This window comes from Erythrolamprus reginae, chromosome 5 (assembly GCF_031021105.1).
Source record: "Erythrolamprus reginae isolate rEryReg1 chromosome 5, rEryReg1.hap1, whole genome shotgun sequence".
In the NCBI taxonomy this organism is placed as follows: Eukaryota; Metazoa; Chordata; class Lepidosauria; order Squamata; family Dipsadidae; genus Erythrolamprus; species Erythrolamprus reginae.
In genome coordinates this window covers 11,651,444-11,678,511 of record NC_091954.1, presented here as the reverse complement: position 1 = coordinate 11,678,511, position 27,068 = coordinate 11,651,444, and the positions used below count along the sequence as shown (strand labels likewise).

The 27,068-nt window shown below is 41.9% G+C and overlaps 1 protein-coding gene across 1 annotated transcript in view; it reads right to left on the bottom strand.

The window, feature by feature from the left end:
* The window catches only part of BICC1 (BicC family RNA binding protein 1), a 202,855-nt gene extending 198,594 nt beyond the window's left edge, over nucleotides 1–4,261 (bottom strand). Inside the window, exon 1 of the mRNA XM_070752068.1 lies at nucleotides 3,621–4,261. Within this exon, the coding sequence (XP_070608169.1) occupies nucleotides 3,621–4,173 (553 nt within the window). The 5' untranslated portion in view covers nucleotides 4,174–4,261. The remainder of the gene's footprint in view (nucleotides 1–3,620) is intronic.
* Nucleotides 4,262–27,068: the final 22,807 nt, after the last annotated feature.

Genomic DNA, 27,068 nt, shown 5'->3' with positions numbered 1-27,068 from the left:
AGATGCTTAGGTGGAGCACGGCCAAAAAAAAGGTTGGGAACCACTGATCCATGTTGAATGAAACAGGAAAGTCATGTAGATCAACAGAACATGAGCTTCATCAACTCCAGTATTCATTTTTCAAAACTATATTTTGATCCTGACTTACATCCATAATGTCCCAATCAGTTTTGATTTATAATCTGGACCAAACAAGAAATTTAACAGTTTGGGGCATTATGGATGTAAGTCAGGATCAATATATATATAATATATATTGAAGGAACGTTACAGCTCCTTTTTTGCCTCTAGGCCCAACCCAGGGCCATTTCAAGGCAGTTAATTTATTCATAGCCAACAAACTATGTTCTGTATGTAATTTCTGTAGTTTGTTGGCTATGAATAAATTAACTGCCTTGAAATGGCCCTGGGTTGGGCCTAGAGGTAAAAAAGGAGCTGTGACGTTCCTTCAATATACCAGGGTGATCCAACAGAAATAACACATAGCCCCTCCCTGGTACAAAGCTGAAGGGATCAGATCTGGTGGCTTAGAGGTTAATTCTCTGCCTTACAAGGCAGAAGCTGCTGGATCAAATCCCAGTAATGGTATGGCTAGCTGATGAGGCCAGAACAAGGCTGAAATAGTGCTATCCTAGTCTCTCTTCATTTCAAAAATTCAGCAAAAACATGTGATACATAGATAGATATCTAGATAGATATCTAGATATCTAGATAGATATCTAGATAGATATCTAGATAGATAGATAGATAGATAGATAGATAGATAGATAGATAGATAGATAGATAGATAGAGATATATCCTAAAATTATACAGTGCACACAAACCATTTCTGATCTGCACATCTACTTCTATGTAAAGCAGTTGAACATATTCCATCGGAACAATTTCCTTCACATTCTAGCAGAAGCAATTTAATTCAAAACAGATCTGAATTTAAGGCATTCCAGTGTAATCATAAGCAGTTATGAGGTCACATTTGCAGCAAATCTTCAACCATTTCCCATCATTCACTGAAACCTGAATATTTTTTTAAAAATCAAGTAGAATGCACCCAATCCCAATGTTCTTCCGCTTTGGGTGGAATTATCCATCCTGGATTATTTGTCCACATCTTAGGAATTTTCATGCACAGTAAAGGCAGTTTCCCAATGGAGTGGGGGAAAACTGCTTAAAAAGCCTGAGCAGGCCTTGCTAAGAAGTATGGACAAACCAACTGCTAAAAATTTATCTTAAACTCTGAATTCCAAAACTGGGGCATTTTGCTATTAAGCACTTTTTCAGATGTGCAAAGATTTGCATTTACAATATCAATGGCCTTTGCCTGAAATGTAATTTTAGCTGCTTTGTCTGAAACGTAAAATCTGCAATATCCATTTTATCTTCTGGTTAAAACCAGCCTCGGCATCACCCAGGATCCAAAAATAAGAGTCAAACCTTACTCAACTGAAAAGTCTATATGGCCAAATTGGATTTGGCCGGGCACACTCTCCAGGGGGCCGAGAGTGTGATGAGATTTTCTCTGGCCGATATATTACGAATGATTGGATAAATGTGCATGACTGTGTATGGGGTTTTCTAACACCGTTAGTAAATTTGCGTGATTCTTTTAAAAGTAATTTAGATTTCTTTATATGTATGTTGTTGCATTTATAATGTTGCAAGCCGCCCTGAGTTGCCTCGAGAAGGGTGGCGTAGAAATCTAATGAATAATAATAAATAATATTAATTAATAATAAGTAGGTTCTTATAATGCTCCTCATATTCATCATCATTATTTTATCTACGTTAATCCAAGTTTGTTTGTTTTTTTGTCAAACATGTAATACCAGTGTTTCCCAACCTTGGCAACTTGAAGATATCTGGACTTCAACTCCCAGAATTCCCCAGCCAGCATTCGTTGGCTGGGGAATTCTGGGAGTTGAAGTCCAAATAGTATCTTCAAGTTGCCAAGGTTGGGAAACACTGATGTATAGGATAGTAGTACACTGTAGTTTGTATGAACATAACAAGTGTAAAGTAACCATAAAAGAGGACAATAGGACAGGGATGGTATGCACACTGGTGCACTTATGCACGCCCTTTATTCCATGGCATTTGCAATTTACATAAATTAAGTTTTGCAAGAGTCCCCCATCCTTTTAAGTAACTCAAAATACTAATTTTTTCCTTCTTCTTCTGACACTGAGTATCTTTTTTTGGCAACCTTCATAACCAAGAGACCTCCCCTGCAAAAGGCACAACAACTCTTGTGGATTGTGAAGCACAACCTTTTGTCCAATTCAAAACACAACACAACACAGGGCAATTCCTCCCACCCAGCCCATTTTTTCAGGAATCTACTTTCCTTCGGAGTTGATGAGACAAACATCTGGAGGGGAGCGGGCTTGATTCACATCTGGGGCTGGATGTGATGGGAAGGCTAGACGGGCAGGAAAAGTAAGGAAGTGGGGGAGAAGAATGCAAAAAAACCTGCAACGGAGCCGGTCCATACCACGGGGTGCTCGCTCCGTAGACTATTTCTAGCTCGCTCCGCTTATTACCGGCTTGTCCCGAATTGGAGGGAGGATGAGAGAGGATGGAAGGGAGCCGAATTTGGGGCATGGGGTGCAGCCTTGGCGCCTTACCGGAGCAGGGAAACAGGTTTCCGAAGTTGGGACAGAGAACTCAATTTGTCCCAAAGTTTGCCACCCCCACCCCGCACCCCAAATATGACAGCAATAGCCGACGCTGGAAAGGCAAAACCCCGGGACACTCCGTGGAGCACCAGCCGGTCTTCTGAAAAGTCTCATCTTCCTTTGCCTGCCCCCCCCCCAAACTTGGGGCAAAGGAAAACGAGCCCAGAAGGAAACTTCTCCACCACCACCCCTCCACCACCACCACACACAAACACACTACCACAGCCCAATTCTCAGAAAGGGCCTTCCCAGAAGGCGAGCGGAGGATTCGGGGAGGCAAACGGGCCGGGCGTTTAGAAACCAGCTTTGGATTAAGCTGCGTTCGCGGACTTGGCAGTTCCGGGGAGAGGAGACCACACGGAGAGCCCTTCCTCTCTCTCTCTCTCTCTCTCTCTCTCTCTCTCTCTCCCTCGCTTTCTCTCCTCCCCCCCACTTTCCCTCCCTATCTCTCTGTAACTCCCTCTCTTTCTCTATCTCCTACTCTTTCTCTCCTTCCCTCCAATTCCCCCCCTCTCCCTCTTTCTCTGCTTCCTTCTCCTCTCCCCCTCTCTTCCTCCCTCTCTCTCCCTGGAATCCCTCTCTCTCTTTCTCTCTCTCCTCTTTCTCTCCTTTCCCCCACTTTCCCTCCCTCCTTCCCTCTTTCTCTGCTTCTCTCTCCCTCTCTCTTCCTCTCTCTCTCTCTTCTCTCCCTCCCTCCTTCTTTTCTCTCTGTCCCTCGGCCGCCTTGTCAGCAGCAAATAGCAAACCCCCACCACACACCCCTCAAACGTCCAAGCCTTTTTCCAACTGTCCCACGTTGGGGAAAGGGGACCCCTCGGCTCTCCCTAGCGCCTGCCACCCACCCACCCCCCGGCTTCCCCGGCGCCTGGTGGGACCCCCCGCTCGCCTCCTTCTGCCGGGGCAGCGTCCGCTTTGCCACCCCCACCCCCGCCACGTGGCCTCACCTTGCAGCATCGCCTCCAGCTTCTTGCGGTCCACTCGGAACCGCTCTTCGCCCCACTCGGGGCTGTCCGGTCCGGCGCGGGAGGGCCCGGCCGAGCTTCCTCCCCCGTCGCTGGGCAGGGGCGAGTCGGCGCTGCGCTCGCTGTTGGAGCCCGGGTCGGAGAGCGGGTAGCCCGGCGGCGGCGCGGCCATCCTGGCGGCCCACTCCCCGGCGGCCGAGGTCGCGGAGACCCCGGCCCCGTCGCCCTCGGCCGCCGCCGCCGCCGCCGCCCGCTCGGCTTCTTCCCCGCAGCAGCAGCAGCAGCTTCCTCCGCCGCGGGAAGCTATCTGGCCCCAGAGGAGGCCGCCTCCGGCTTCTGCCCAGCCCGCCAGAGCTTCGCGGGCTCCGACGCCGACGCCTCCCGCCGCTGCCGCCTCCAGCTCCAGCTCGGGCTCCCCGCCGGAGGTGCAGTTGCAGCTGCTGCTCGCCTCGCACAGCGCGCGGTCCGGGCCGGCGGCTCGGCTGCGCCCCCATCCCGCCCGCAGTCCGCACAGCATCCCCGCCTTCGTCTCCATTGGAGCGGCGCCCAGCCCAGCCGACGGAGCCGCAGGAGGGGAGAGACAGAGGCCGAGCCAGGGAGCGCGCGGGGGCGGCTGGAGCGCACAGCCGGGGGCGGGGGGGCAACGCCGGCCGGGAGGGGAGGAGGAGGGGGCGGCGGCCGCTGCTTGTTCGCCGGACTTGCCCGAAGCGCATCTGTCCGGAAGGGCCCCGCCCTGCCTAATTATGCCTTCCTCCTCTTCCTCCTCCTCCTCCTCGCGTTTGGCCACGGCGCGCTCCAGCGGTCGGGATCCTGCAAAGGCCAAAGGTATCCGCTTTGAATCCTCGGAGAGGGGCGGCATACAAATCTAATAAATTATTATTATTATTATTGTTCTTGTTGTTTTGTTGTTGTTTTGTTGTTGTTGTCGTTATTATTATTATTATTATTATTATTATTATTATTATTATTATTATTATTATTATTGCAATACAACACAGCAAACGAGATCACTATGCTGGATTTTGTATTTCCCAAGCACCTAGAACTGCGTGATGTAGCGGCGAATTATTATCATTATCATCATTATCATCAATATCATTATCATCATCATCATCATCATCATCATTATTATTAATCACCAAATCCGGAGGTGGTTTTCTCCAGTCAAATACCAATAAAGTGCTTAGACTTTTACACAGCTTCATGTTGTTTTTACAGCCCTCTCTAAGCGGTTTACAGAATCAGCCTCTTGCCCCCACAACAATCTGGGTCCACGTTTGACCCACCTCAGAAGGACGGAAGGCTGAGTCAACCTTGAACCTGGTGAGATTTGAACTGCTGAACTACAGCAGAAGCAGCTTGCGTTGCTGCACTCTAACCACTGCACAGCCAAGGCTTATTAACAAGTCCAGGCAGAGCCAAAGAGGAGGCGAGGAGGGTCGCAGAAGCCCCTTCCTCCGCCCAGGGGTGATCCCTGGGTTGGCTCAGGAAATGGTTGGTCCCAATTGGGGTTTTTCTGGGACCAACTAAGGCGGAGGTCTTCAAACATGGAGACTTGTGGACCTCAACTCCCTGGGGTCCACAAGTCTTTAAGTTGCCCAGGTTTTGAAGACCTCTGACATAAAGCCAGAAAGTCCATGCTGAATGAAGCAGGAAAGTCCTGTAGATCAGCAGAACCTGAGCTTCATCAAGATCTCAAGTCTCCATCACATCCCAAGTCTCCTTAAAGCAAAAGGCTTCAAACTTGGCAACTTTTAAAATTTGTGAACTCCAGCTTCCAGAATTCTCCACGCAGCTGTGGAGTTATGGAGCTATGCTGGCTAGAGAATTCTGGGAGTCGAAGTCCAGAAGTCTTCAAAGTGTCAACTTTGAAGACCTCTGCCTTAAAGGGTAGGTAACCAATGAGTCAGCACATGAAATGAATCGCTCTCCTATTGGAGGGAACCAACATGATTGTAGAACCAGTAATTTTGTTTCCCCTTCCTTAACCTTTCCACCTGTGCATTTGTGGTTTGAAATCACTGGACATTCTACCTACTGTTCAAAGAAAGCAACAATTTCTCTTCTAGATGGATTTCCAAGTTGTATCAAATTTTGGCAGGACCCAAGTGGCCGACTCACACAGGTAAAATGTCTAACCCACTGTGGCCTTCAAACTTGGCAACTTTAAGACTTGTGGACTCCAACTCCCAGAATTCTCCAGCCAGCAAGGAGAATTCTGGGAGTTGAAGTCCAGTAGTCTTAAAAGTTACATAGAAACAGAGAAGATTGGCGGCAGAAAAAGACTTCATGGTCCATCTAGTCTACCCTTTACTATTTCCTATATTTTATCTTAGGATGGATATATGTTTATCCCAGGCATGTTTAAATTCAGTTACTGCATTTACCAACCACATCTGCTGAAAGTTTGTTGGCTGGGGAATTCTGGGAATTGAAGTCCAAATATCTTCAAGTTGCCAAGGTTGGGAAACACTGCTCTATAGCATCGTTTTGAAGGTAAGGGTTTTGAGGGTAAGAGTTGAAACAATTTAAGTCCAGGATGTGAGGGGTCAGTAATATTTTCCCAGCCCCCTTTTTGACTCCTGCAGTATACAGGTCCTCAATGGAAGGCAGGTTGGCAACAATTGTTTTTTCTGCAGTTCTGATTCTCCTCTGATGTCTGTGTCAGTCTTGTTGGGTTGCAGAACCAAACCAGACAGTTATATACATGCATTTATAGAGATGACTGGGTAATTTTCTGGTCCATCATGAGTCAGATTCATTTCTCTTTGTTACAGGATGCTTCCCACACACATACCCAACTTCCACTCTGGGATTTCTCTGTAGTCCCCCCTCCAAAATATAACAAGGCCAAACACTGCTTAGCTTCAGGGCCCATCAGCTGCTGCTTGCTGAAACACAAACCATAAGATAGCTAGCCATAGTTTATTTGCCTGAAGCAAATATGATTAGTTTATGGTTTAATGTTGGATACAACGTATGCTGCAGGTGAGGACAGAAAGCAGTTAACAAATTATTCGGCCAGTTTTCACTTTAAAACTGCTTATCCCAAGTTGCTTTCTCAGCCAAAAGAAATAAGGGAAAAGGAGGCAAAAAAAAAAATGCAGTTTGAAATTGCCAAGTTGAGTTTTTAAAGGACCAGTGACAAAAAAGATGAAAAGACATCTGTTCTTCTGTCTTTCCAAGACAAGCTGCATGATTTAAAAAAATGCTCCCAAGCTCTGATTATTTCCCATGATGGGTAAGTTTGTGCTACCCCTTTAACAGAACCTAACTGAGTTTTCTTTTGCAAAGAAGTTAACTTATTGCCACAGGATATTGAAATCACTATATGGGGAATTTAGTTTAAAAGGTGCCCTGTGAACAAAAGTAGAGTTTAGAAGTTAAAAGTTAAACATTTGGGGAGGTTGGGTATATATATATATATTTGGCTGTCGAATGCAGGACAACCTCTTGACAATTTACTCTTTCTATAAACTCTTGAGTGTAAAGGTGAACTATTTTCTTAAAGATGCTTGCTTGGGATTAAAGAATGGGATTCCAGCCCAACAAACAATCCACAGTTTGCAGAGAATATAATTGAACTTTTAAGAAAGCCAGTTACTATTATTAAAATATTGTTAAGAAAGCCAGTTGATAACTACTGAACTATTTCATTGTTATTTTTTCATTTTCATTTCATTTTGTTTCATTGCTATTTTTCATTGTCATTGTTTCATTGCTACTCAACTATTTGATGGTTTAATTGTTATCAGATATTTGCTAACCCAACTGATGAACTTGCCAAAAGAGAGTTCATTTCTAAATCCTTTTTTTTCCAAAAAGTTGCTTCCAAAGACACCTTGTGATCCCACTCTTATCGAGAATAATGTCTGTCTTGTTGGTGGGTCACAATCGTCTATACAAAGTATATTGTTCCTTTATAAAAATGGTGAATAGTGAGGCCTTTTTATTTATTTATTTTTTATTTTATATTCTATTTTAGTAGAAAAAAAATGTCAATTCATATAAAAATATAGATAACAAAAAAATATACACAAAACTTTAAAAACTAGGGAGATAATCTTGCTCTCTCTTTCCTTACATATTATCCTTTACACATTTCTACATTTCATTTATTTTATTTATTTATTTTGTCCAATACACAATGAGGGTTTTAGTGGGTATATATCTATATGCACATAGTAAAATACATGATGAAGGTTATAGAGGAGATACTCATAGTAAAATATATCTAAGAATGAATAGAAAAGAAGATAAAGTAATAGAACATATCAATGAAAGTATAGAAGAAGAGATATAGGAATAGAAGAAAGGTATAGGAGATATAGGAGAGTAATAGAACAGGGGACGGAAGGCATTCTAGTGCACTTGTACTCGCCCCTTGCTGACCACTTAAGAATCTGGATAGGTCAGCCGTAGATAATCTAAGGGTAAAGTGTTGGGGGTTTGGGGATGACACTATGGAGTCCGGTAATGAGTTCCACTCTTCGACAACTCGGTTACCGAAGTCGAATTTTTTGCAGTCAAATTTGGAGTGGTTAATATTAAGTTTAAATCTGTTGCAGCATATGATCTTGTGGGCAATACTTAGATCTTGTTTAAGGCGTCTTAGTTCTAAATTTTCTAGGCCCAGGATTGAAAGTCTAGTCTCGTAGGGTATTCTATTTCGAGTGGAGGAGTGAAGGGCTCTTCTGGTGAAGTATCTTTGGACGTTTTCAAGGGTGTTAATGTCTGAGATGCGATATGGGTTCCAAACAGATGAGCTGTATTCGAGGATGGGTCTGGCAAAAGTTTTGTAAGCTCTGGTAAGTAGTGTGAGATTTCCAAAGCAGAAGCTACGTAGGATTAGGTTTACAACTCTTGAAGCCTTCTTGGCTATATTGTTGCAGTGGGCTTTGGCACTTAAATATTTTGTTTGCAGGTTTTCATATCAGTATCATACATACTATTCCATTTAACTCTATTTCTTATATGAGTAGTGGTAGTTACTTAGATTCATAATAAAAACTTAATTATTTATTGCAGATAATTCTTCTAAATCAAATAAGTATATCTTACCAAATCTTAGAATATCTAACATTTAACTAATTTTTGTCTATCTATATGTTAGCATATCTAAAAAAAAGCTTTCCATTTTCACTCTTATAATATATCCTCGTTGTGATGTGTAAGGTGAGGCCCTTTTTATTTTAAAAAAGTCTCTTAAAAAAATTAAAGTCAGCCAGCAAGGCAACAGGTTTCATGGAATTGAGAGATTCCTTGCTTCAAAAAAATATACACTGCTCAAAAAAATAAAGGGAACACTCAAATAACACATCCTAGATCTAAATGAATGAAATATTCTCATTGAATACTTTGTTCTGTACAAAGTTGAATGTGCACAACAGCATGTGAAATTGATTGTCAATCAGTGTTGCTTCCTAAGTGGGCAGTTTGATTTCACAGAAGTTTGATTTACTTGGAGTTATATTGTGTTGTTTAAGTGTTCCCTTTATTTTTTGAGCAGTGTATATGGGTTTTTCACACTTGGTTGGGTGCTAAGCACAAGCCCTGCTTTCTACCTTTAATTGGTAAGGTAAGCACCACATGATATTTACAGGGTGCGGTCCAAAATAATGCAATTATTATTTTTTAAAGTAATTTATTGAACAGATTTGCACAAACACTTACATTTTTTCAAAGTACTGTCCTTGGGCCTCTACACATTTTTTCCAGCTACTCTGCCATGACCTGTACGCATCCTGGAAGGCGTCTTCGGGGACCTCTCGCAAGGTCTTCGTCATGGCTGATTGGATCTCTTCTATGGATGAAAAACGTGCCTTGCCACAACATGCTATGAGTCCACAAGTTCCTGGCTAAACATCAGGTGCCAACGCTGCCCCCCCCCCCCTATAATCCTGACGCTGCCCCAGCAGACTTCTTTTTGTTCCCAGCCCTGGAAGGAACCTGTTTTTCGTCCATAGAAGAGATCCAATCAGTCGTGACGAAGACCTTGACAGAGGTTCCCGAAGACACCTTCCAGGGCACATACCGGTTATGGCAGAGTCACTGGAAAAAATGTGTAGAGACCCAAGGACAGTACTTTGAAGAATTTTAAGTGTTTGTGCAAATCTGTTCAATAAATTACTTTTTTAAAAAATGCATTATATTTGGAATGCACACTGTATGTATAGATTGGGAAGGGGAAAGAGAATAGGACAAATTAACAAAGGACAATGATACATATGTGAGTGGGAACAAAATTATTCCCCCACCCAACCTTTGGTTGAATTGTTTCTGAGCAGAGACAGGTTACAAGCGGTGTGCCACAAGGGTCTGTTCTGGGTCCTATTCTTTTTAATATGTTTGTGAGTGACATAGGGGAAGGTTTGGTAGGGAAGGTTTGCCTATTTGCCGATGACTCTAAAGTGTGCAATAGGGTTGATATTCCTGGAGGGGTCTGTAATATGGTAAATGATTCACCTTTACTAGATAAATGGTCAAAGCAATGGAAACTGCAGTTTAATGTTTCCAAATGTAAAATAATGCACTTGGGGAAAAGGAATCCTCAATCTGAGTATTGTATTGGCAGTTCTGTGTTAGCAAAAACTTCAGAAGAGAAGGATTTAGGGGTAGTGATTTAGGGGAGAACAGTGCAGTCAGGCGGTAAGGAAAGCAAGTAGGATGCTTGGCTGCATAGCTAGATGTATAATAAGCAGGAAGAGGGAGATTATGATCCCGCTATATAGAGTGCTGGTGAGACCACATTTGGAATACTGTGTTCAGTTCTGGAGACCTCACCTACAAAAAGATATTGATAAAATTGAACGGGTCCAAAGACGGGCTACAAGAATGGTGGAAGGTCTTAAGCATAAAACGTATCAGGAAAGACTTAATGAACTCAATCTGTATAGTCTGGAGGACAGAAGGAAAAGGGGGGACATGATCGAAACATTTAAATATATTAAAGGGTTAAATAAGGTTCAGGAGGGAAGTGTTTTTAATAGGAAAGTGAACACAAGAACAAGGGGACACAATCTGAAGTTAGTTGGGGAAAAGATCAAAAGCAACGTGAGAAAATATTATTTTACTGAAAGAGTAGTAGATCCTTGGAACAAACTTCCAGCAGACGTGGTAGATAAATCCACAGTAACTGAATTTAAACATGCCTGGGATAAACATATATCCATCCTAAGATAAAATACAGAAAATAGTATAGGGGCAGACTAGATGGACCAGGAGGTCTTTTTCTGCCGTCAGACTTCTATGTTTCTATGTTCTATGTCCAATCACACTTGGTCAATAAAATTCTATTCTATTCTATTCTATTCTATTCTATAAAATCTAACCTTATTTTCCAGATAACCATGCTATATAGATTTTCCTGCCCGAGCAGGGGCTTGGACTACAAGACCTTCAAGGTCCCTTCCAACTATGTTATTCTGTTATTAGTCAATAACAGAAGCCCAAAAAATCACTTCAACAGGTCTTCAGTGTTGTCTTCTTAGAAGGACAAACAGTAAGGGATGACCTGGGAATGTTATCTTGCCGCAAAGAGGAAAAAACCTAACATGTATTGGGAGACCTACATTGTGATCCTTATATTGGTACAAGAGACAAATTGGTCTGAAAATCCCTAAATTTCTCTGACATCATTTCTAAAAAGCAAGCAAACACTGTAGACTCAATAAGTAACTTACTGAGTTGACTGCTGGGAAAGATCATCTAATCATTAATTGAAAAATCAAGAAGAGCTTCTGGTGACCGACACAGACTTCAGAGGACAATCAGAACTGCAGAAAAAACAATTAGTGCCAACCTGCCTTCCATTGAGGGCCTGTATACTGCACTAGTCAAAAAGAGGGCTGTTTACTAACGTCTCGCATCCTGGAAATAAACGGTTTCAACTCCTACCCTCAAGAGCACTGCATACCAAGACAACTAGACAGAAGAACAGTTTTTTTCCCGAACGCCATCACTCTGCTAAACAAATAATTCCTTCAATGCAGTCAAACCTTTTACTAAGTCTGCACTACTATTACTACTAGTTTTTTCACATCATTCCTATCACCCATCTCCTCCCACCTATGACTGTATGACTATAACTTGTTGCTTGTATTCTTAAGATTTTTATTAATGTTGATTGCACATACTCTTTTGGCACCCAAAGAAAGAAAGGTTCGCCATCACTGTTGTAGGATATACACAAGTTATTTTATTTTGATGGGTATTTATTCTTTGAACAGAAATGCTTATTACTTGACTGTTGCATATTATTTTATTATTATTTAGTGTATGGCAAATACAGTGATACCTCGTCTTACGAACCCCTCGTCATATGAATTTTTTGAGATATGAACCCGGGGTTTAAGATTTTTTTGACTCTTCTTCCAAACTATTTTCACCTTACGAACCCGCTGCCGCCGCTGGGATGCCCTGCCTCCGGATTTCCGTTGCCAGGTGAAGGCTCCCCTCGTTGGGAAAATCCCACCTCCAGACCTTCTGTTGCCATCGACCGCCCGTTTTTGTGATGCTGGGATTCCCCTGTTGGGATTCCTCTGCAGCAACGCAAAATGCGGAAGTCTGGAGGTGGGGTTTCCCATGGAGGGGAGCCTCAGGGGAATCCCAGCAGCGCAAAAACTGGCACTTCGGCTGGCAAAAGGTGAATTTTGGGCTTGCACGCATTAATCGCTTTTCCATTGATTCCTATGGGAAACATTGTTTCGTCTTACAAACCTTTCACCTTATGAACCTCGTCCTGGAACCAATTAAGTTTGTAAGACAAGGTATCACTGTACATGGATTTATCGTGGTTCAAATGTTCAATGTCCAGTCCACTCAAAGGCTGAGCGGTCTATATTGGGAGGAGTGCAGATTGCTCCTGGGACCAGTGAGAATAAAAAACTTTTCTTCTTTCTTACCTCTTTGAAATCTTGATATGTCTTATACACCAGTACGTATTGTAGTCTGAAAAATATGGTACATAACAGATTTATGTAGGGCTTTGTTTGTTTGTTGCACAGAGATCATTCAAGCAGAATGTTATGTCCTGAATAAGTTGGGAAGTTTTCACTCCAGTCCGACAGGAAGTAAAGTAGGAAAATTCCGATTGGTTCCATGCCGCATTGGCTGCCTTCATTCTCTACATCAATTACGTTTGCGATTACATCACAAGCAACTGTGTCCTCTTTGCTGACGATGTAAAACTGTTCAACACCACCAATAACACAACTACTCTCCAAAAAGACCTTGACGCTGTTTCTGAGTGGTCTAACACATGGCAACTCCAAATCTCAACTAGCAAATGCTCTGTCCTACACATTGGGAAGAAGAATCTGAACTCCAGATACGAACTGAATAATCAAATTATCACAGATAATCCCCACTCGGTTAAAGACCTTGGTATACTAATAACAAAAGATTTAAGTGGCAAAGCCCACTGCAACAACATAGCCAAGAAGGCTTCAAGAGTTGTAAACCTAATTCTACGTAGCTTCTGCTTTGGCAATCTCACACTACTTACCAGAGCTTACAAAACTTTTGCCAGACCCATCCTCGAATACAGCTCATCTATTTGGAACCCATATCGCATCTCAGACATTAACACCCTTGAAAATGTCCAAAGATACTTCACCAGAAGAGCCCTTCACTCCTCCAACTCGAAATAGAATACCCTACGAGACTAGACTTTCAATCCTGGGCCTAGAAAGTTTAGAACTAAGATGCCTTAAACAAGATCTAAGTATTGCCCACAAGATCATATGCTGCAACGTCCTGCCTGTCGGCGACTACTTCAGCTTCAGCCACAACAACACAAGAGCACACAACAGATTTAAACTTAATATTAACCGCTCCAAACTTGACTGTAAAAAATATGACTTCAGTAACCGAGTTGTCGAAGCGTGGAACTCATTACCGGACTCCATAGTGTCATCCCCAAACCCCCAACACTTTACCCTTAGATTATCTACGGTTGACCTATCCAGATTCCTAAGACGTCCCCTGTCCGATTGCTCTCCTATATCTCCTATACCTTTCTTCTATTCTTCTATATCTCTTCTTCTATTCTTTCATTGATATGTTCTATTACTATATCTTCTTTTCTATTCTTTCTTAGATATATTTTGCTGTGAGTATCTCCTCTATAACCTTCATCATATATTTTACTAATGAATGAATGAATGAATGAATGAATGAATGAATGAATGAATGAATGAATGAATGAATAAATAAATAAATAAATAAATAAATAAATAAATAAATATACATTGAGCTGAAGTCACTTCACCAGTCTCCTGTCTCTTCGGTATCAGAACTCAACACATAAATTACCAAGGTGGGCAAACATGGAAACTACTTAACCATCTTTCTCAGGATAAAAGATTTTGCTGTGTGAGAATGTCAGTGGTTAAATCTCCACCAGTTACTCCATTAGTAAAAATATTTCCCTCCACTCCCCCAGGATCAAACAGAAAGAATTACAATTTCTATCAAGTACGAAGGAAGGAATCGGTACGGGCTCTGATCTTCTGGTATGCTGAAGGATGCCAATGAGAGATAACAACCCATTCGAATGCCTCCGACCTGGTTTGATTCATTGGTGGACTCTTGGATGACTGTTTACAAGTATGAATGATTGAAAGGACAACTGGAGTGCCTCGCATTGCAATCACTCTCTTCCCTCCCCGCGATTAGGCTGAATTCCGACAAGCTACATTCCTTATCAAAGCCAGCAATGCTCCCTCCGCTAATGTCATTCCAGAGCTATGAGGAAACGTTCCCTGGGTTTGCAGGTAGTGTCACATTGGAAATTCCAGCCCGGCTTGCAAGATATCGGTGTTTGCTCTGATAAAAGGGCTGTGCTTTGGCTTGGTGAGGCTTCAGATCGTGCCCATCAATTCTTTCCACCCCTTTTTTGGTCTTGGCCGTTGTTGCTTTCTTATTCTAGTGTAGAATCATTGTAGTATAGAACCATTGAGTCTGTCATCTGCACCTCTATAACTGTCTGGTTTGGTTCTGCAACCCAACAAGACCGACAAAGACTTCAGAGGACGATCAGAACTGCAGAAAAAACAATTGCTGCCAATCTGCCTTCCATTGAGGACCTGTATACTGCACGAGTCAAAAAGAGGGTGGGTAAAATATTTACTGACCCATCACATCTTAGACATAAACTGTTTCAACTCCTACTCTCAAAACGTCGCTGCAGAGCACTGCACACCAAGACAACTAGACACAAGAACATTTTTTCCCGAACGCCATCACTCTGCTAAACAAATAATTCCCTCAAGACTGTCAAACTTTTTACTAAGTCTGCACTTCTATTTGTACTGTTTTTTTCTCATCATTCCTATCACCCATTTCCTCCCACTTAAAACTAGATTACTGTAACTTGTTGCTTGTATCCTAAGATTTTTATTAATATTGATTGTTTCTTCATTGCTTTTTTGACTCCTATGATAATCATTAAGTGTTGTACCACATGATTCCTGACATGATTCCTGAAGGTGCAGAAAAGAGCAACCAAAATGATCAGGGGTCTAGAAACCAAGACCTACGAAGAGAGACTGCGGGAACTGGGCATGGATAGCCTAGAGAAAAGGAGGGCCAGAGTGGACATGATAGCAGTCTACAGGTATACGAGGGGTTGCCACAGAGTGGAGGGGATCACTTTATTCTCCAGGGCACCGGAGGGCCGGACGAGGAACAACGGCTGGAAGCTGACCAAGGAGAGATTCAACCTGGAAATAAGGAAGAACTTCCTGATGGTCAGAACGATCAACCAGTTGAACAACCTACCAGCGGACGTTGTGAACTCCAATACTCTAGACAGAGGAAATTGGACTGCCATTTGGCTAGGATGCTATAGGGTTCCTGCTTAGGCAGGGGGCTGGACTTGATGACCCGCATGGTCCCTTCCAACTCAATAAATAAATAAAATCTATATTTTCTTTTATGTACACAGAGAGCATATGCATCAAGACAAATTCCTTGTGTGTCCAATCACACTTGGCCAATAAAGAATTCTATTCTATTCTATTCTATTCATATAAAAACCTATTATGGAAATTAGACCTGGAGCCTTTGCTAAGCTGGTGCTCTTCAGCTACTTTGGTCGATAATGATAATGATAACAACAACAACAGAGTTGGAAGGGACCTTGGAAGTCTTTTAGTCCAACCCCCTGCTTAGGCAGGAAGCCCTACACCACTTCAGACAAATGGTTATCCAATATCTTCTTAAAAACGTCCAGTGTTGGAGCAGGAGTCTATGGAGAGGGGGTGGCATACAAATATAATAAATTATTATAATTTTTATAATTATATTCACAATTTCTGGAGGCAAGCTGTTCCACTGATTAATTGTTCTAACTGTCAGGAAATTTATCCTTAGTTCGAAGTTGCTTCTCTCCTGGTTTAATTTCCAATCATTGCTTCTTGTTCTACCCTTAGGTGCTTTGGAGAATAGCTTCACTCCCTTTTCTAGGTGTTAACCCCTGAGATATTGGAAGACTGCTATCATGTCTCCCCTGGTCCTTCTTTCCACTAAACTAGACATACCCAGTTCCTGCAACCGTTCTTCATATGTTTTAACCTCCAGTCCCCTAATCATCTTTGTTGCTCTTTTCTCCACCCTTTCTAGACTCTCAACATCCTTTTTGCATCGTGGCGACCAAAACTGAATGCAGTATTCCAAGTGTGGCCTTTCCCAGGCATTATAAAGCGATTAACACTTCACTTGATCTTGATTCTATCCCTCTATTTATGCAGCCTAGAATTGCGTTGGCCTTTTTGGCAGCTGCTGTATACTGGTTGTCCACTAGGCCTCCAAGGTCCCTCTCACAGTTATTACTACCGTGTTTCCCTGAAAATAAGACACTGTCTTATTATTTATTTTTGCTCCAAAAGTTGTGCTACATCTTATTTTCGGGGGGTGCCTTATATTTCTCAAATAAGACAAATTCACAGGCAGAAAAGCTGACACCCCCAAAGAAAGTGTACCGTACGGTACACTGATTACGGTACAGTACCTGTCAGTGTGGCACCCACACATACAAACAACGGCACTTATATGGTACAACAGTATACTCCCGCTATTGCAGCTTCCGGCCACCAGAGTAACTACAGTCTACGCACTGTAGTGGAGACTGTAATGGCGGTGAGACAGCAGCAGATGGTGTCTGCTGTACTGGACGGTACAAAGCGATGGAAGGGGCCAGCAGGGGATACCACATTATTACAGTACCGCTATGAACAGCTTTGAATGATACCGTATGTTTTTCCACCGTACCGTATGTAAACTTGACTACGCCTTATTTTGGGGGGTTGCCTTATATTAACAAATTCTGCAATACCTCTGACATGCCTTACTTTCGGGGTACGTCTTATTTTTGGGGAAACAGGGTATTAAACAAGGTACCACATATACTGTACCTGTGCATTTTGTTTTTCTTGCCTAAATGTAGAATCTTACTTTTTTTCCCCATTGGATTTCATTTTGTTTGATAGTGCCCAATGTTCAAGTCTGTCAAGATTTCTTGAGCCTATCTTCTGGATAGTTGCCTAGTCCTACCAGTTTGTTGTCACATGCAAATTTATTTTTATTTATTTTATTTATTTATTTATTTATTTTGTCCAATACACAATAATACACAATGAAGGTTATAGAGGATATAGTAGAGAAGAAATACAAGATATAGGAGAGATTATAGGACAGGGGACGGAAGGCACTCTAGTGCGCTTATGTACGCCCCTTACTGACCTCTTAGGAATCTGGAGAGGTCAACCGTGGATAGTCTAAGGGTAAAATGTTGGGGGTTAGGGGATGATACTATGGAGTCCAGTAATGAGTTCCACACTTCAACAACCCGATTACTGTACTAAAGTCATATTTTTTACAGTCAAGTTTGGAACAGTTAATATTAAGTTTAAATCTGTTGTGTGCTCTTGTGTTGTTGTGGTTGAAGCTGAAGTAGTCTTTGACCGGTAGGACATTGCAGCATATGATCTTGTGAGCAATACTTAGATCATGTTTAAGGCGTCGTAGTTCTAAGCTTTCAAGACCCAGGATTGTAAGTCTAGTTTCGTAGGGTATTCTATTTCGAGTGGAGGAATGAAGGGCTCTTCTTGTGAAGTATCTTTGGACATTTTCAAGGGTGTTAATGTCTGAGATGCGATATGGGTTCCAAACAGATGAGCTGTATTTGAGGATGGGTCTGGCGAAAGTTTTGCAAGCTCTGGTAAGGAGTGTGATATTTCCAGAGCAGAAGCTACGTAGGATTAGATTAACAACTCTTGAGGCCTTCTTAGCGATGTTGTTGAAGTGGGCTTTGGCACTTAGATCTTTAGTTATTAGTATCCCGGGATCCTTGACCGATTGGGGATTATCTGTGATAATTTGTTTATTAAGTTTGTATTTGAAGTTCTGATTCTTTTTGCCAATGTGTAGGACAGAGCATTTGCTGGTTGAGATTTGGAGTTGCCATGTGTTGGACCTGTCAGAAACTGAGTCTAGGTCTTTTTGTAGAGTAGTTGTGTTATCAGTAGTGGTGAAGAGTTTTACATCGTCTGCAAAAAGAACACAGTTGCTTGTGATGAGGTCGCAAAGGTTGTTGATGTAGAGAATGAAGAGTGTAGGTCCCAGTACGATGATGAGTTCCCCATCTATCCCCTTGTCCAAGTCACTGATGAAGATGTTGAAGAGTACTGGGCCTAAAATTGAGCCTTGGGGTACTCCACTGCATACTTCCCTCCATGTAGGTGCAGTTCCATTGAGGACTACGTGTTGAATGAGGTCAGCCAGCCAGTTTTGAATCCTTATTTATTTATTGATTGATTGATTTTGTCCAATACACAACAAGGGTTTTAGTGGGTATACACATAGTGAAATACATGATGAAGGTTATAGAGGAGATACTCATAGTAAAATATATCTAAGAAAGAAGAGAAGATATAGGAATAGAACATATCAATGAAAGAATAGAAGAAGAGATATAGGAATAGAAGAAAGGTATCGGAGATATAGGAGAGCAATAGGACAGGGGACGGAAGGCACTCTAGTGCACTTGTACTCGCCCCTTACTGACCTCTTGGGAATCTGGATAGGTCACCCGTGGATAATCTAAGGGTAAAGTGTTGGGGGTTTGGGGATGACACTATGAAGTCAAGTAATGAGTTCCACGCTTCGACAACTCGGTTACTGAAGTCATATTTTTTACAGTTCAAGTTTAGAGCAGTTAATATTAAGTTTAAATCTGTTGTGTGCTCTTGTGTTGTTGTGGTTGAAGCTGAAGTAGTCGCCGACAGGCAGGACGTTGCAGCATATAATCTTGTGGGCAATACTTAGATCATGTTTAAGGCGTCTTCATTCTAAGCTTTCTAGGCCCAGGATTGAAAGTCTAGTCTCGTAGGGTATTCTATTTCGAGTGGAGGAGTGAAGGGCTCTTCTGGTGAAGTATCTTTGGACATTTTCAAGGGTGTTAATGTTGGCGTTTCTGCCTAACCCACATTTTCCTACTTTATCTACAACTTCCATCACAGCCAGGGCCTCATGGGTGGCAAGGATATGTCTAAATCACCCAAGTAAGAAAGGAATGTTGCATATTACCAGTAAGTTCATACAATTTTTGTATTACAGCAGCTGTATAAAATTGGAATATATATGTGACATGACATCCATCTCTATTGATTATTCCTTGGCCATATCAAAGTTCAAATGTATATTCAACACAGTAAATGTATCAAATACATTAGGCAGAAGGTTTTGGGCAGGGATCCCCAAACTTGGCAACTTTAAGACTTGTGGATATCAACTCCCAGAATTCTCCAGCCAGAATTCTGGGAGCTGAAGTCCACAAACCTTAAAGTTGCCAAGTTTGAAGACCTCTAGTTTAGGGAGACATGAAAACTGGACATCTGCTTGCCTTCCATTAGAAGTTGTGTTTATATAAGACTGTGGAGCTATTTGTTTCCATTATTGGCCTAGATAACATATTTTTGTGTGTATGCTCCAACTAACTTTGGCAAGACAAAATAGTCTCTGTTGTGGGCTTTGCTGCATCCCACATATGCATATATTTTCCCCCCTTTTCCAGAATTATTTTTAAATTTGTTATGAGCAAAGCAGTGGAGGGATTCAAACTTTTTTTTACTATCAGTGTTAGATAGGGCAAATGGAAGAGGCAGACAGAAGCGACTTCAAAGCCACAGCTTTTTATTTGGCAAGTATTTACAACCCAGAAAAAGGCTCTGTCTGACAGCCAGCCCTTGTATAGGGAGCTGCCAGAGAAGTCTAGCCCAGTGATAGCAACTATATTGGAGGGCACATGAGACTGTGCCATGCTTCAGCTCCATAGAAACATAGAAGACTGACGGCAGAAAAAGACCTCATGGTCCATCTAGTCTGCCCTTATACTATTTCCTGTATTTTATCTTACAATGGATATATGTTTATCCCAGGCATGTTTAAATTCAGTTACTGTGGATTTACCAACCACGTCTGCTGGAAGTTTGTTCCAAGGATCTACTACTCTTTCAGCAAAATAATATTTTCTCATGTTGCCTTTGATCTTTCCCCCAACTAACTTCAGATTGTGTCCTCTTGTTCTTGTGTTCACTTTCCTATTAAAAACACTTCCCTCCTGAACCCTATTTAACCCTTTAACATATTTAAATGTTTCGATCATGTCCCCCCTTTTCCTTCTGTCCTCCAGACTATACAGATTGAGTTCATTAAGTCTTTCCTGATACGTTTTATGCTTAAGACCTTCCACCATTCTTGTAGCCCGTCTTTGGACCTGTTCAATTTTGTCAATATCTTTTTGTAGGTGAGGTCTCCAGAACTGAACACAGTATTCCAAATGGGGTCTCACCAGCGCTCTATATAAGGGGATCACAATCTCCCTCTTCCTGCTTGTTATACCTCTAGCTATGCAGCCAAGCATCCTACTGGCTTTCCCTACTGCCCGACCACACTGTTCACCCATTTTGAGACTGTCAGAAATCACTACCCCTAAATCCTTCTCTTCTGAAGTTTTTGCTAACACAGAACTGGCAATGCAATACTCAGATTGAGGATTCCTTTTCCGCAAGTGCATTATTTTACATTTGGAAACATTAAGCTGCAGTTTCCATTGCTTTGACCATTTATCTAGTAGCTCCAGTGCGCATGTGCGTGCTGGTCAGCTCATTTTCAGCCTTGGGAAAGAGCAAGGATTCCCTGAAGCCCCAGAGCAAAAAAACCCTATCTCCCAATGGCTAAACCGGAAGTTTGGAAAAATGCACTTCCTGTTTGCCGTTGTGCTGTTTTTTGCACTCCGGAGGGTTCAGGGAAACTTCCTGAAGCCCCAGAGTTCAAAAAGCAGCACAATGTTCAAAGCGGAAGTGCGTCTTCCGGAACTTAACTGTTGTTCATAAAATTCTACATCACAATGGACTCTCTGTTAGAGACTACTTCACCTTTAACAACAACAACACAAGAGCACGCAATAGATACAAACTAAATGTAAATCGCTTCAGACTAGACTGCAGAAAATACAATTTCAACGCCTGGAATTCACTACCGGACTCTGTTGTTTCTTCTCCCAATCCCAAACTCTTCAACCTTACATTATCTACAATCGACCTCTCCCCTTTTCTAAGAGGTCTGTAAGGGGCGTGCATAAGTGCACCTTTGTGCCTACTGTTCCTGTCCTAATGTCTTTTTTTATCTTTTTCTATCTCTACTTTATACTTGTATTATGTTAAACATACTACAATACAATACTATATTTGTATGACAAATAAAATAAATAAATAAATAAAATAAATTTTAAAAAATAAAATAAAAAATAAAATAAAATAATAAAAAATAAAATAAAATAAAATAAATAATAATAAATAAATAAATAAAATAAATAAAATAAAAATAAAAATAAAAATAATAAAATAAAATAAAATAAAACAAAACAAATTAAAATAAATAAATAAATTAAATTAAAATAAAATAAAATAAATAATAAAATAAAATAAATAAAATAAATAAAATAAATAAAATAAATAAAATAAATAAAATAAATAAAATAAATAAAATAAATAAAATAAATAAAATAAATAAAATAAATAAAATAAATAAAATAAATAAAATAAATAAAATAAATAAAATAAATAAAATAAATAAAATAAATAAAATAAATAAAATAAATAAAATAAATAAAATGAATAAATAACTTCCCATTTGCCCCATTTGGACACTTTTTTCACCTACCTGGCTTCAGAAAGCCCTGTGTGCATGTGTGGGGGGCAGCGGGGGAAGATCCGCATGCGTGGGGTGGAGGAAAGGGGTATAGGTATGTGCCACACATGCTAGCACGCCCACGCACACCCGTTTTGGCACGCGAAGCAAAAAAGCTTCACCATCCCTGGTCTAGCCAATCAGCAGCTAGTATTTTCCCTCCAAAATGGAAGCGCTGACAGAAGCCTTTATGTTTCAGTCTGAGAATGTAACAACCGGTTTCTTTGGGCATGGCGTGGTATGGCTTGGTGGGTGTGGCAAGGGAAGGATACTGTGAAAATATCCATTCCTTCCCCACTCCAGGGCAGGCATGGGGGAGCTCTAGGGCCTGTGGATGGCAAAAAACTGACACAAAGAGCCTAGCGGCGGTTAAAAAATGAACTTCCAGTTGAGCCATTGGGGCATTTTTGGGCCTCCCCAGGCTTCAGGGGGCTTTCCTGAAGCCTGAGGTGGCCCAAAAATGGCCCAATGGGCCTACTGGATGTCTGGAGGCTTCTGTGAGGTCTGCGCACATGTGCCAGGGGGCAGAGGGCATTGCATATGGCAACTTGGTAACTCCAGATTGTGCAGAATGCAGCTGCGAGAGTAATCATGGGCTTCCCTAAATATGCCCATGTCACACCAACACTCCGCAGTTGCATTGGTTGCCCATCAGTTTCCGGTCACAATTCAAAGTGTTGGTTATGACCTATAAAGCCCTTCATGGCACCGGACCAGATTATCTCCGGGACCGCCTTCTGCCGCACGAATCCCAGCGACCGATTAGGTCCCACAGAGTTGGCCTTCTCCGGCTCCCGTCAACTAAACAATCTCGTTTGGTGGGACTCAGGGGAAGAGCCTTCTCTGTGATGGCCCCAGCCCTCTGGAACCAACTCCCTCCAGAGATCAGAATTGCCCCCACCCTCCTCGCCTTTTGTAAGCTCCTTAAAACCCACCTCTGCCATCAGCATGGGGGAACTGAGATGCTCTTTCCCCCTGGGCCTCTACAGTTTATGCATGGTATGTTTGTTTGTATGTATATTTGGTTTTACAAATAAGGGTTTTTAGTTGTTTTATTATTGGATTGCTACATATTGTTTTTATCACTGTTGTTAGCTGCCCCAAGTCCACGGAGAGGGGCGGCATACAAATCCAATAGATAGATAGATAGATAGATAGATAGATAGATAGATAGATAGATAGATAGATAGATAGATAGATAGTGTTGTGATTCAGTCTGAGGCTCCTCAGGGAACGGCTGGAACTCTGCCGGCTCCATTCTCAGAGGGGGAGGACGAGGAACAGGAGGAGGAGGAGGAACAGGCAGACGGGGAAGAGGAATGTCAGGACGAGGAGGAGGGGGAACAGCCTGAGACCCCCGGGGGGGAGCTCTCCCCAGCGAGTAGCCTGGAGTCATTAGATGAGAACGCACAAGCCATCATAGATATGAGGCAGAGAAGGGCAGCACAAAGAAGGGGACAATTAGCCAGGTACTTCCATCCCTAATAGGCAACAGCTGGGTTTGGGTGTGGTTCTCCTCAGAAAGGTTGAAAAGGCAGGCCCGCCCTTCCTGTATTGTGGAGAGTTATCTTTTGGGAGTCCTGTGACCTTGCTTCGATCCTTGGCGTCTCTGATTCTGGCTTGTGGCCTCGAAGGCTGAAAACTTGGGGGAGGCGTGGGTTTTATTATCTACAGTGGTGTGTGTGCCAGCAAGAAGCCTGTTGTATTGTCTGGCCGTCGTGACTCTTCTGTGAAGCTTCACAGCATTCCAGTTTGTAAGAACAGTTTTTGTTATCTGTGTTTGTTTTCAAAGATATAAAATGACTTTGCTTTTTACCAGCGTGTCTGGATACTCTTTTTAGTTGGTGTTGGCGTCTGGGGGAACCCAGACAGAACAGATAGATAGATAGATAGATAGATAGATAGATAGATAGATAGATAGATAGATAGATAGATAGATAGATAGATAATGGGTGTGGGCACGCGTGCAAACACACACTTTTGCCACTCAAGCAAAAAAAAAAAGTTTGCTGTCACTGGTCTAACATCACCGAATAAAAAGAATGTGGCAGGATTTTTTTTTTTTAAAAAAATATCTCTCTCCCCTCCACACATTACACACTCAGTTATTATTCTTTATTTATACTTGAAATTTGATATAATTCCTGTTAATTTACATGGTTCAACTGGAATCGTTCAAGAGTCATTGGGTGGGTAAACCGACCTTTGTTGATATTGGAAAGTGTTTGGGCCCAACGCAAGAACTTAAATTTCTCCTACTGTAGCCATGTATTTTAAAAGGTCTTATAACAGCAGTTTTCAGGTCACTTGTCGAGCAGGAATTCGAGAAGAAACATATGGTGTCTGATTAGGCTGTGATTTCCCCACCCCCCAATAAACGGGGACTGGAGGGGATTAATTTTACGTAACAAAATTTAGAAATGTACAACTCAAGTGAAGCAAAGCAGAAACCATATAGAGAAGCAATTTGTTTCCCGAAAATTGGAAAACCAAACACGAAGAAGCAGCTATATTTATACAGACCGTGCATTGAAAGAGAATTTCTTTATTTCATATTTTTTCAAAGAAAAACCACGTGTATCAGCAAAGAAAGATCAATAGAAAGTCTATCTAAAACTATAAAATCAAGTACAATTTAAGGAGCAATGATAACTATAGCAATTAAAATGTATTAAAAGAATTGAGTCAGCAAACACTGGAGCAAACACTAGTCCAAAATCACCTTAGATAGGCGTAAATCCCTGAGCAGGTGGTATAATCTTTCCTTCCTTCCTTCCTTCCTTCCTTCCTTCCTTCCTTCCTTCCTTCCTTCCTTCCTTCCTTCCTCCCTCCCTCCCTCCCTCCCTCCCTCCTTTCCTATCAAACTGTAAAAGAAGATCTCATTTTAATAAATAGAAACATAGAAGTCTGACGGCAGAAAAAGACCTCATGGTCCATCTAGTCTGCCCTTATACTATTTTCTGTATTTTATCTTCGGATGGATATATGTTTATCCCAGGCATGTTTAAATTCAGTTACTGTGGATTTATCTACCACGTCTGCTGGAAGTTTGTTCCAAGGATCTACTACTCTTTCAGTAAAATAATATTTTCTCATGTTGCTTTTGATCTTTCCCCCAACTAACTTCAGATTGTGCCCCCTTGTTCTTGTGTTCACTTTCCTATTAAAAACACTTCCCTCCTGGACCTTATTTAACCCTTTAACATATTTAAATGTTTCAATCATGTCCCCCCTTTTCCTTCTGTCCTCCAGACTATACAGATTGAGTTCATGAAGTCTTCCTGATACGGATATGGAATCCTGAGCTACAGTAGAAAAGCAGAAAACCAAGGAAAGGAACGGAATTCTTAACCTCCTTTGATATACACTCTTTTCTTTCTCCATGTCTTGGCCTTGGACTTTCACAGGATCCTTTATAGTTGTTCATTCTTGGAATTGAAGCCCACATATTTTAATACAAGACAGAGTGGCTGTGGGTCTTGCTTCCCAAGGACAATTCAATCTGTCCGTCCATTACCCTGGGGGGGGGGAACTATTGACCCCCTCAGAGAGGGTTCGCAACTTGGGCGTCCTCCTCAATCCACAGCTGACATTGGAACATCATCTTTCAGCTGTGGCGAGGAGGGCACTTGCCCAGGTTCGCCTGGTGCACCAGTTGCAGCCTTATTTGGACAGGGAGTCACTGCTCACAGTTGCTCATGCCCTCATCACCTCGAGGTTCGATTACTGCAATGCTCTCTACATGGGGCTACCTCTGAAAAGTGTTCGGAAACTTCAAATCGTGCAGAACGCGGCCGCGAGAGCCATTGTGGGGCTTCCTAGATTCGCCCACGTTTCTTCAACACTCCGTGGCTTGCATTGGCTGCCGACCAGTTTCCGGTCACAATTCAAAGTGTTGGTTATGACCTTTAAAGCCCTGCATGGCATTGGACGACAGTACCTCCGGAACCGCCTGCTACCGCACGAATCCCAGCGACCGATAAGGTCCCACAGAGTTGGCCTTCTCCGGGTCCCGTTGACCAAACAATGTCATTTGGCGGGCCCCAGGGGAAGAGCCTTCTCTGTGGCAGCCCTGGCCCTCTGGAATCAACTCCCCCTGGAGATTAGAACTGCCCCCAGTATACTCCTTGTCTTTCGTAAATTACTCAAGACCCATCTATACCGTCCGGCATGGGGGAGTTGAGACACCTTTCCCCCAGGCTTTTTTATATTTATGTTTGGGTATGTATATGTTGTTTGCTTTTTTAAATATGATAGGGTTTTATGTGCTTTTAAATATTAGATTTGTTTTCGCTGGAATATTGTTTTTATTATTGTTGTGAGCCGCCCCGAGTCTTCGGAGAGGGGCGGCGTACAAATCTAATAAATTGAATTGAATTGAATTGAATGTTGCTAAGGTTGAAGAACACTGCAACAGAGAATTAAAATGACCTTAGGAGGATGGGGATCTATCACAGTACTATGCCTTTAGCTCCTAAACCCCAAGAGGCTGATTTTTCTCAAAAAGCAGGAAAAGCATCCTTGTTGGACTGGGAAAAGAAGATGCATGTGACTTTAAAAGTGATAATGGAAAAGAAAATTGAAAGAAAACTAGAACTATTCTTACTGGGAATAACCCATGAAAGATTTGAACGAAGTCAAACTTACTTAATTCTGCACATAACTGCAGTGAGATTAATTTTTGCACAACAGTGGAAAAGTGAAAACATACCAACTGAAGATGAATTATTAGAATATGATCAGTTCAGAAATGGATAAATTAATAATGGAAATAAAAGATAAATAGGAGTTGGATTACTACCAAAGCTGGAATAAATTTTAGTCTTGGTTAGAAAGTCGGGAAAAACAAAAAAAATAATATAAAGACAACCAATTAAATAGTCAACTAACAAATAACAGGGAAAGAGAGAAAAGGGGGATTGGTTGAATATAGGAATAAAAGGGATATTGATGTAAGACCTATGTAAAATAAAATGTATATAGTATTAGAAATATTAAATGATGGTACCGTGTTTCCCCGAAAGTAAGACAGTGTCTTACTTTCTTTTTACCCCCAAAAACCCCAGTACGTCTTACTTTCGGGGTATGTCTTACATTGGATCAAAATTGAAAGGGTCGCGCTCCCGAAGGCATCTCCCCAGAGTCCAGAAGGGCAGCCGCGGGACAGGAGCCTCGTGA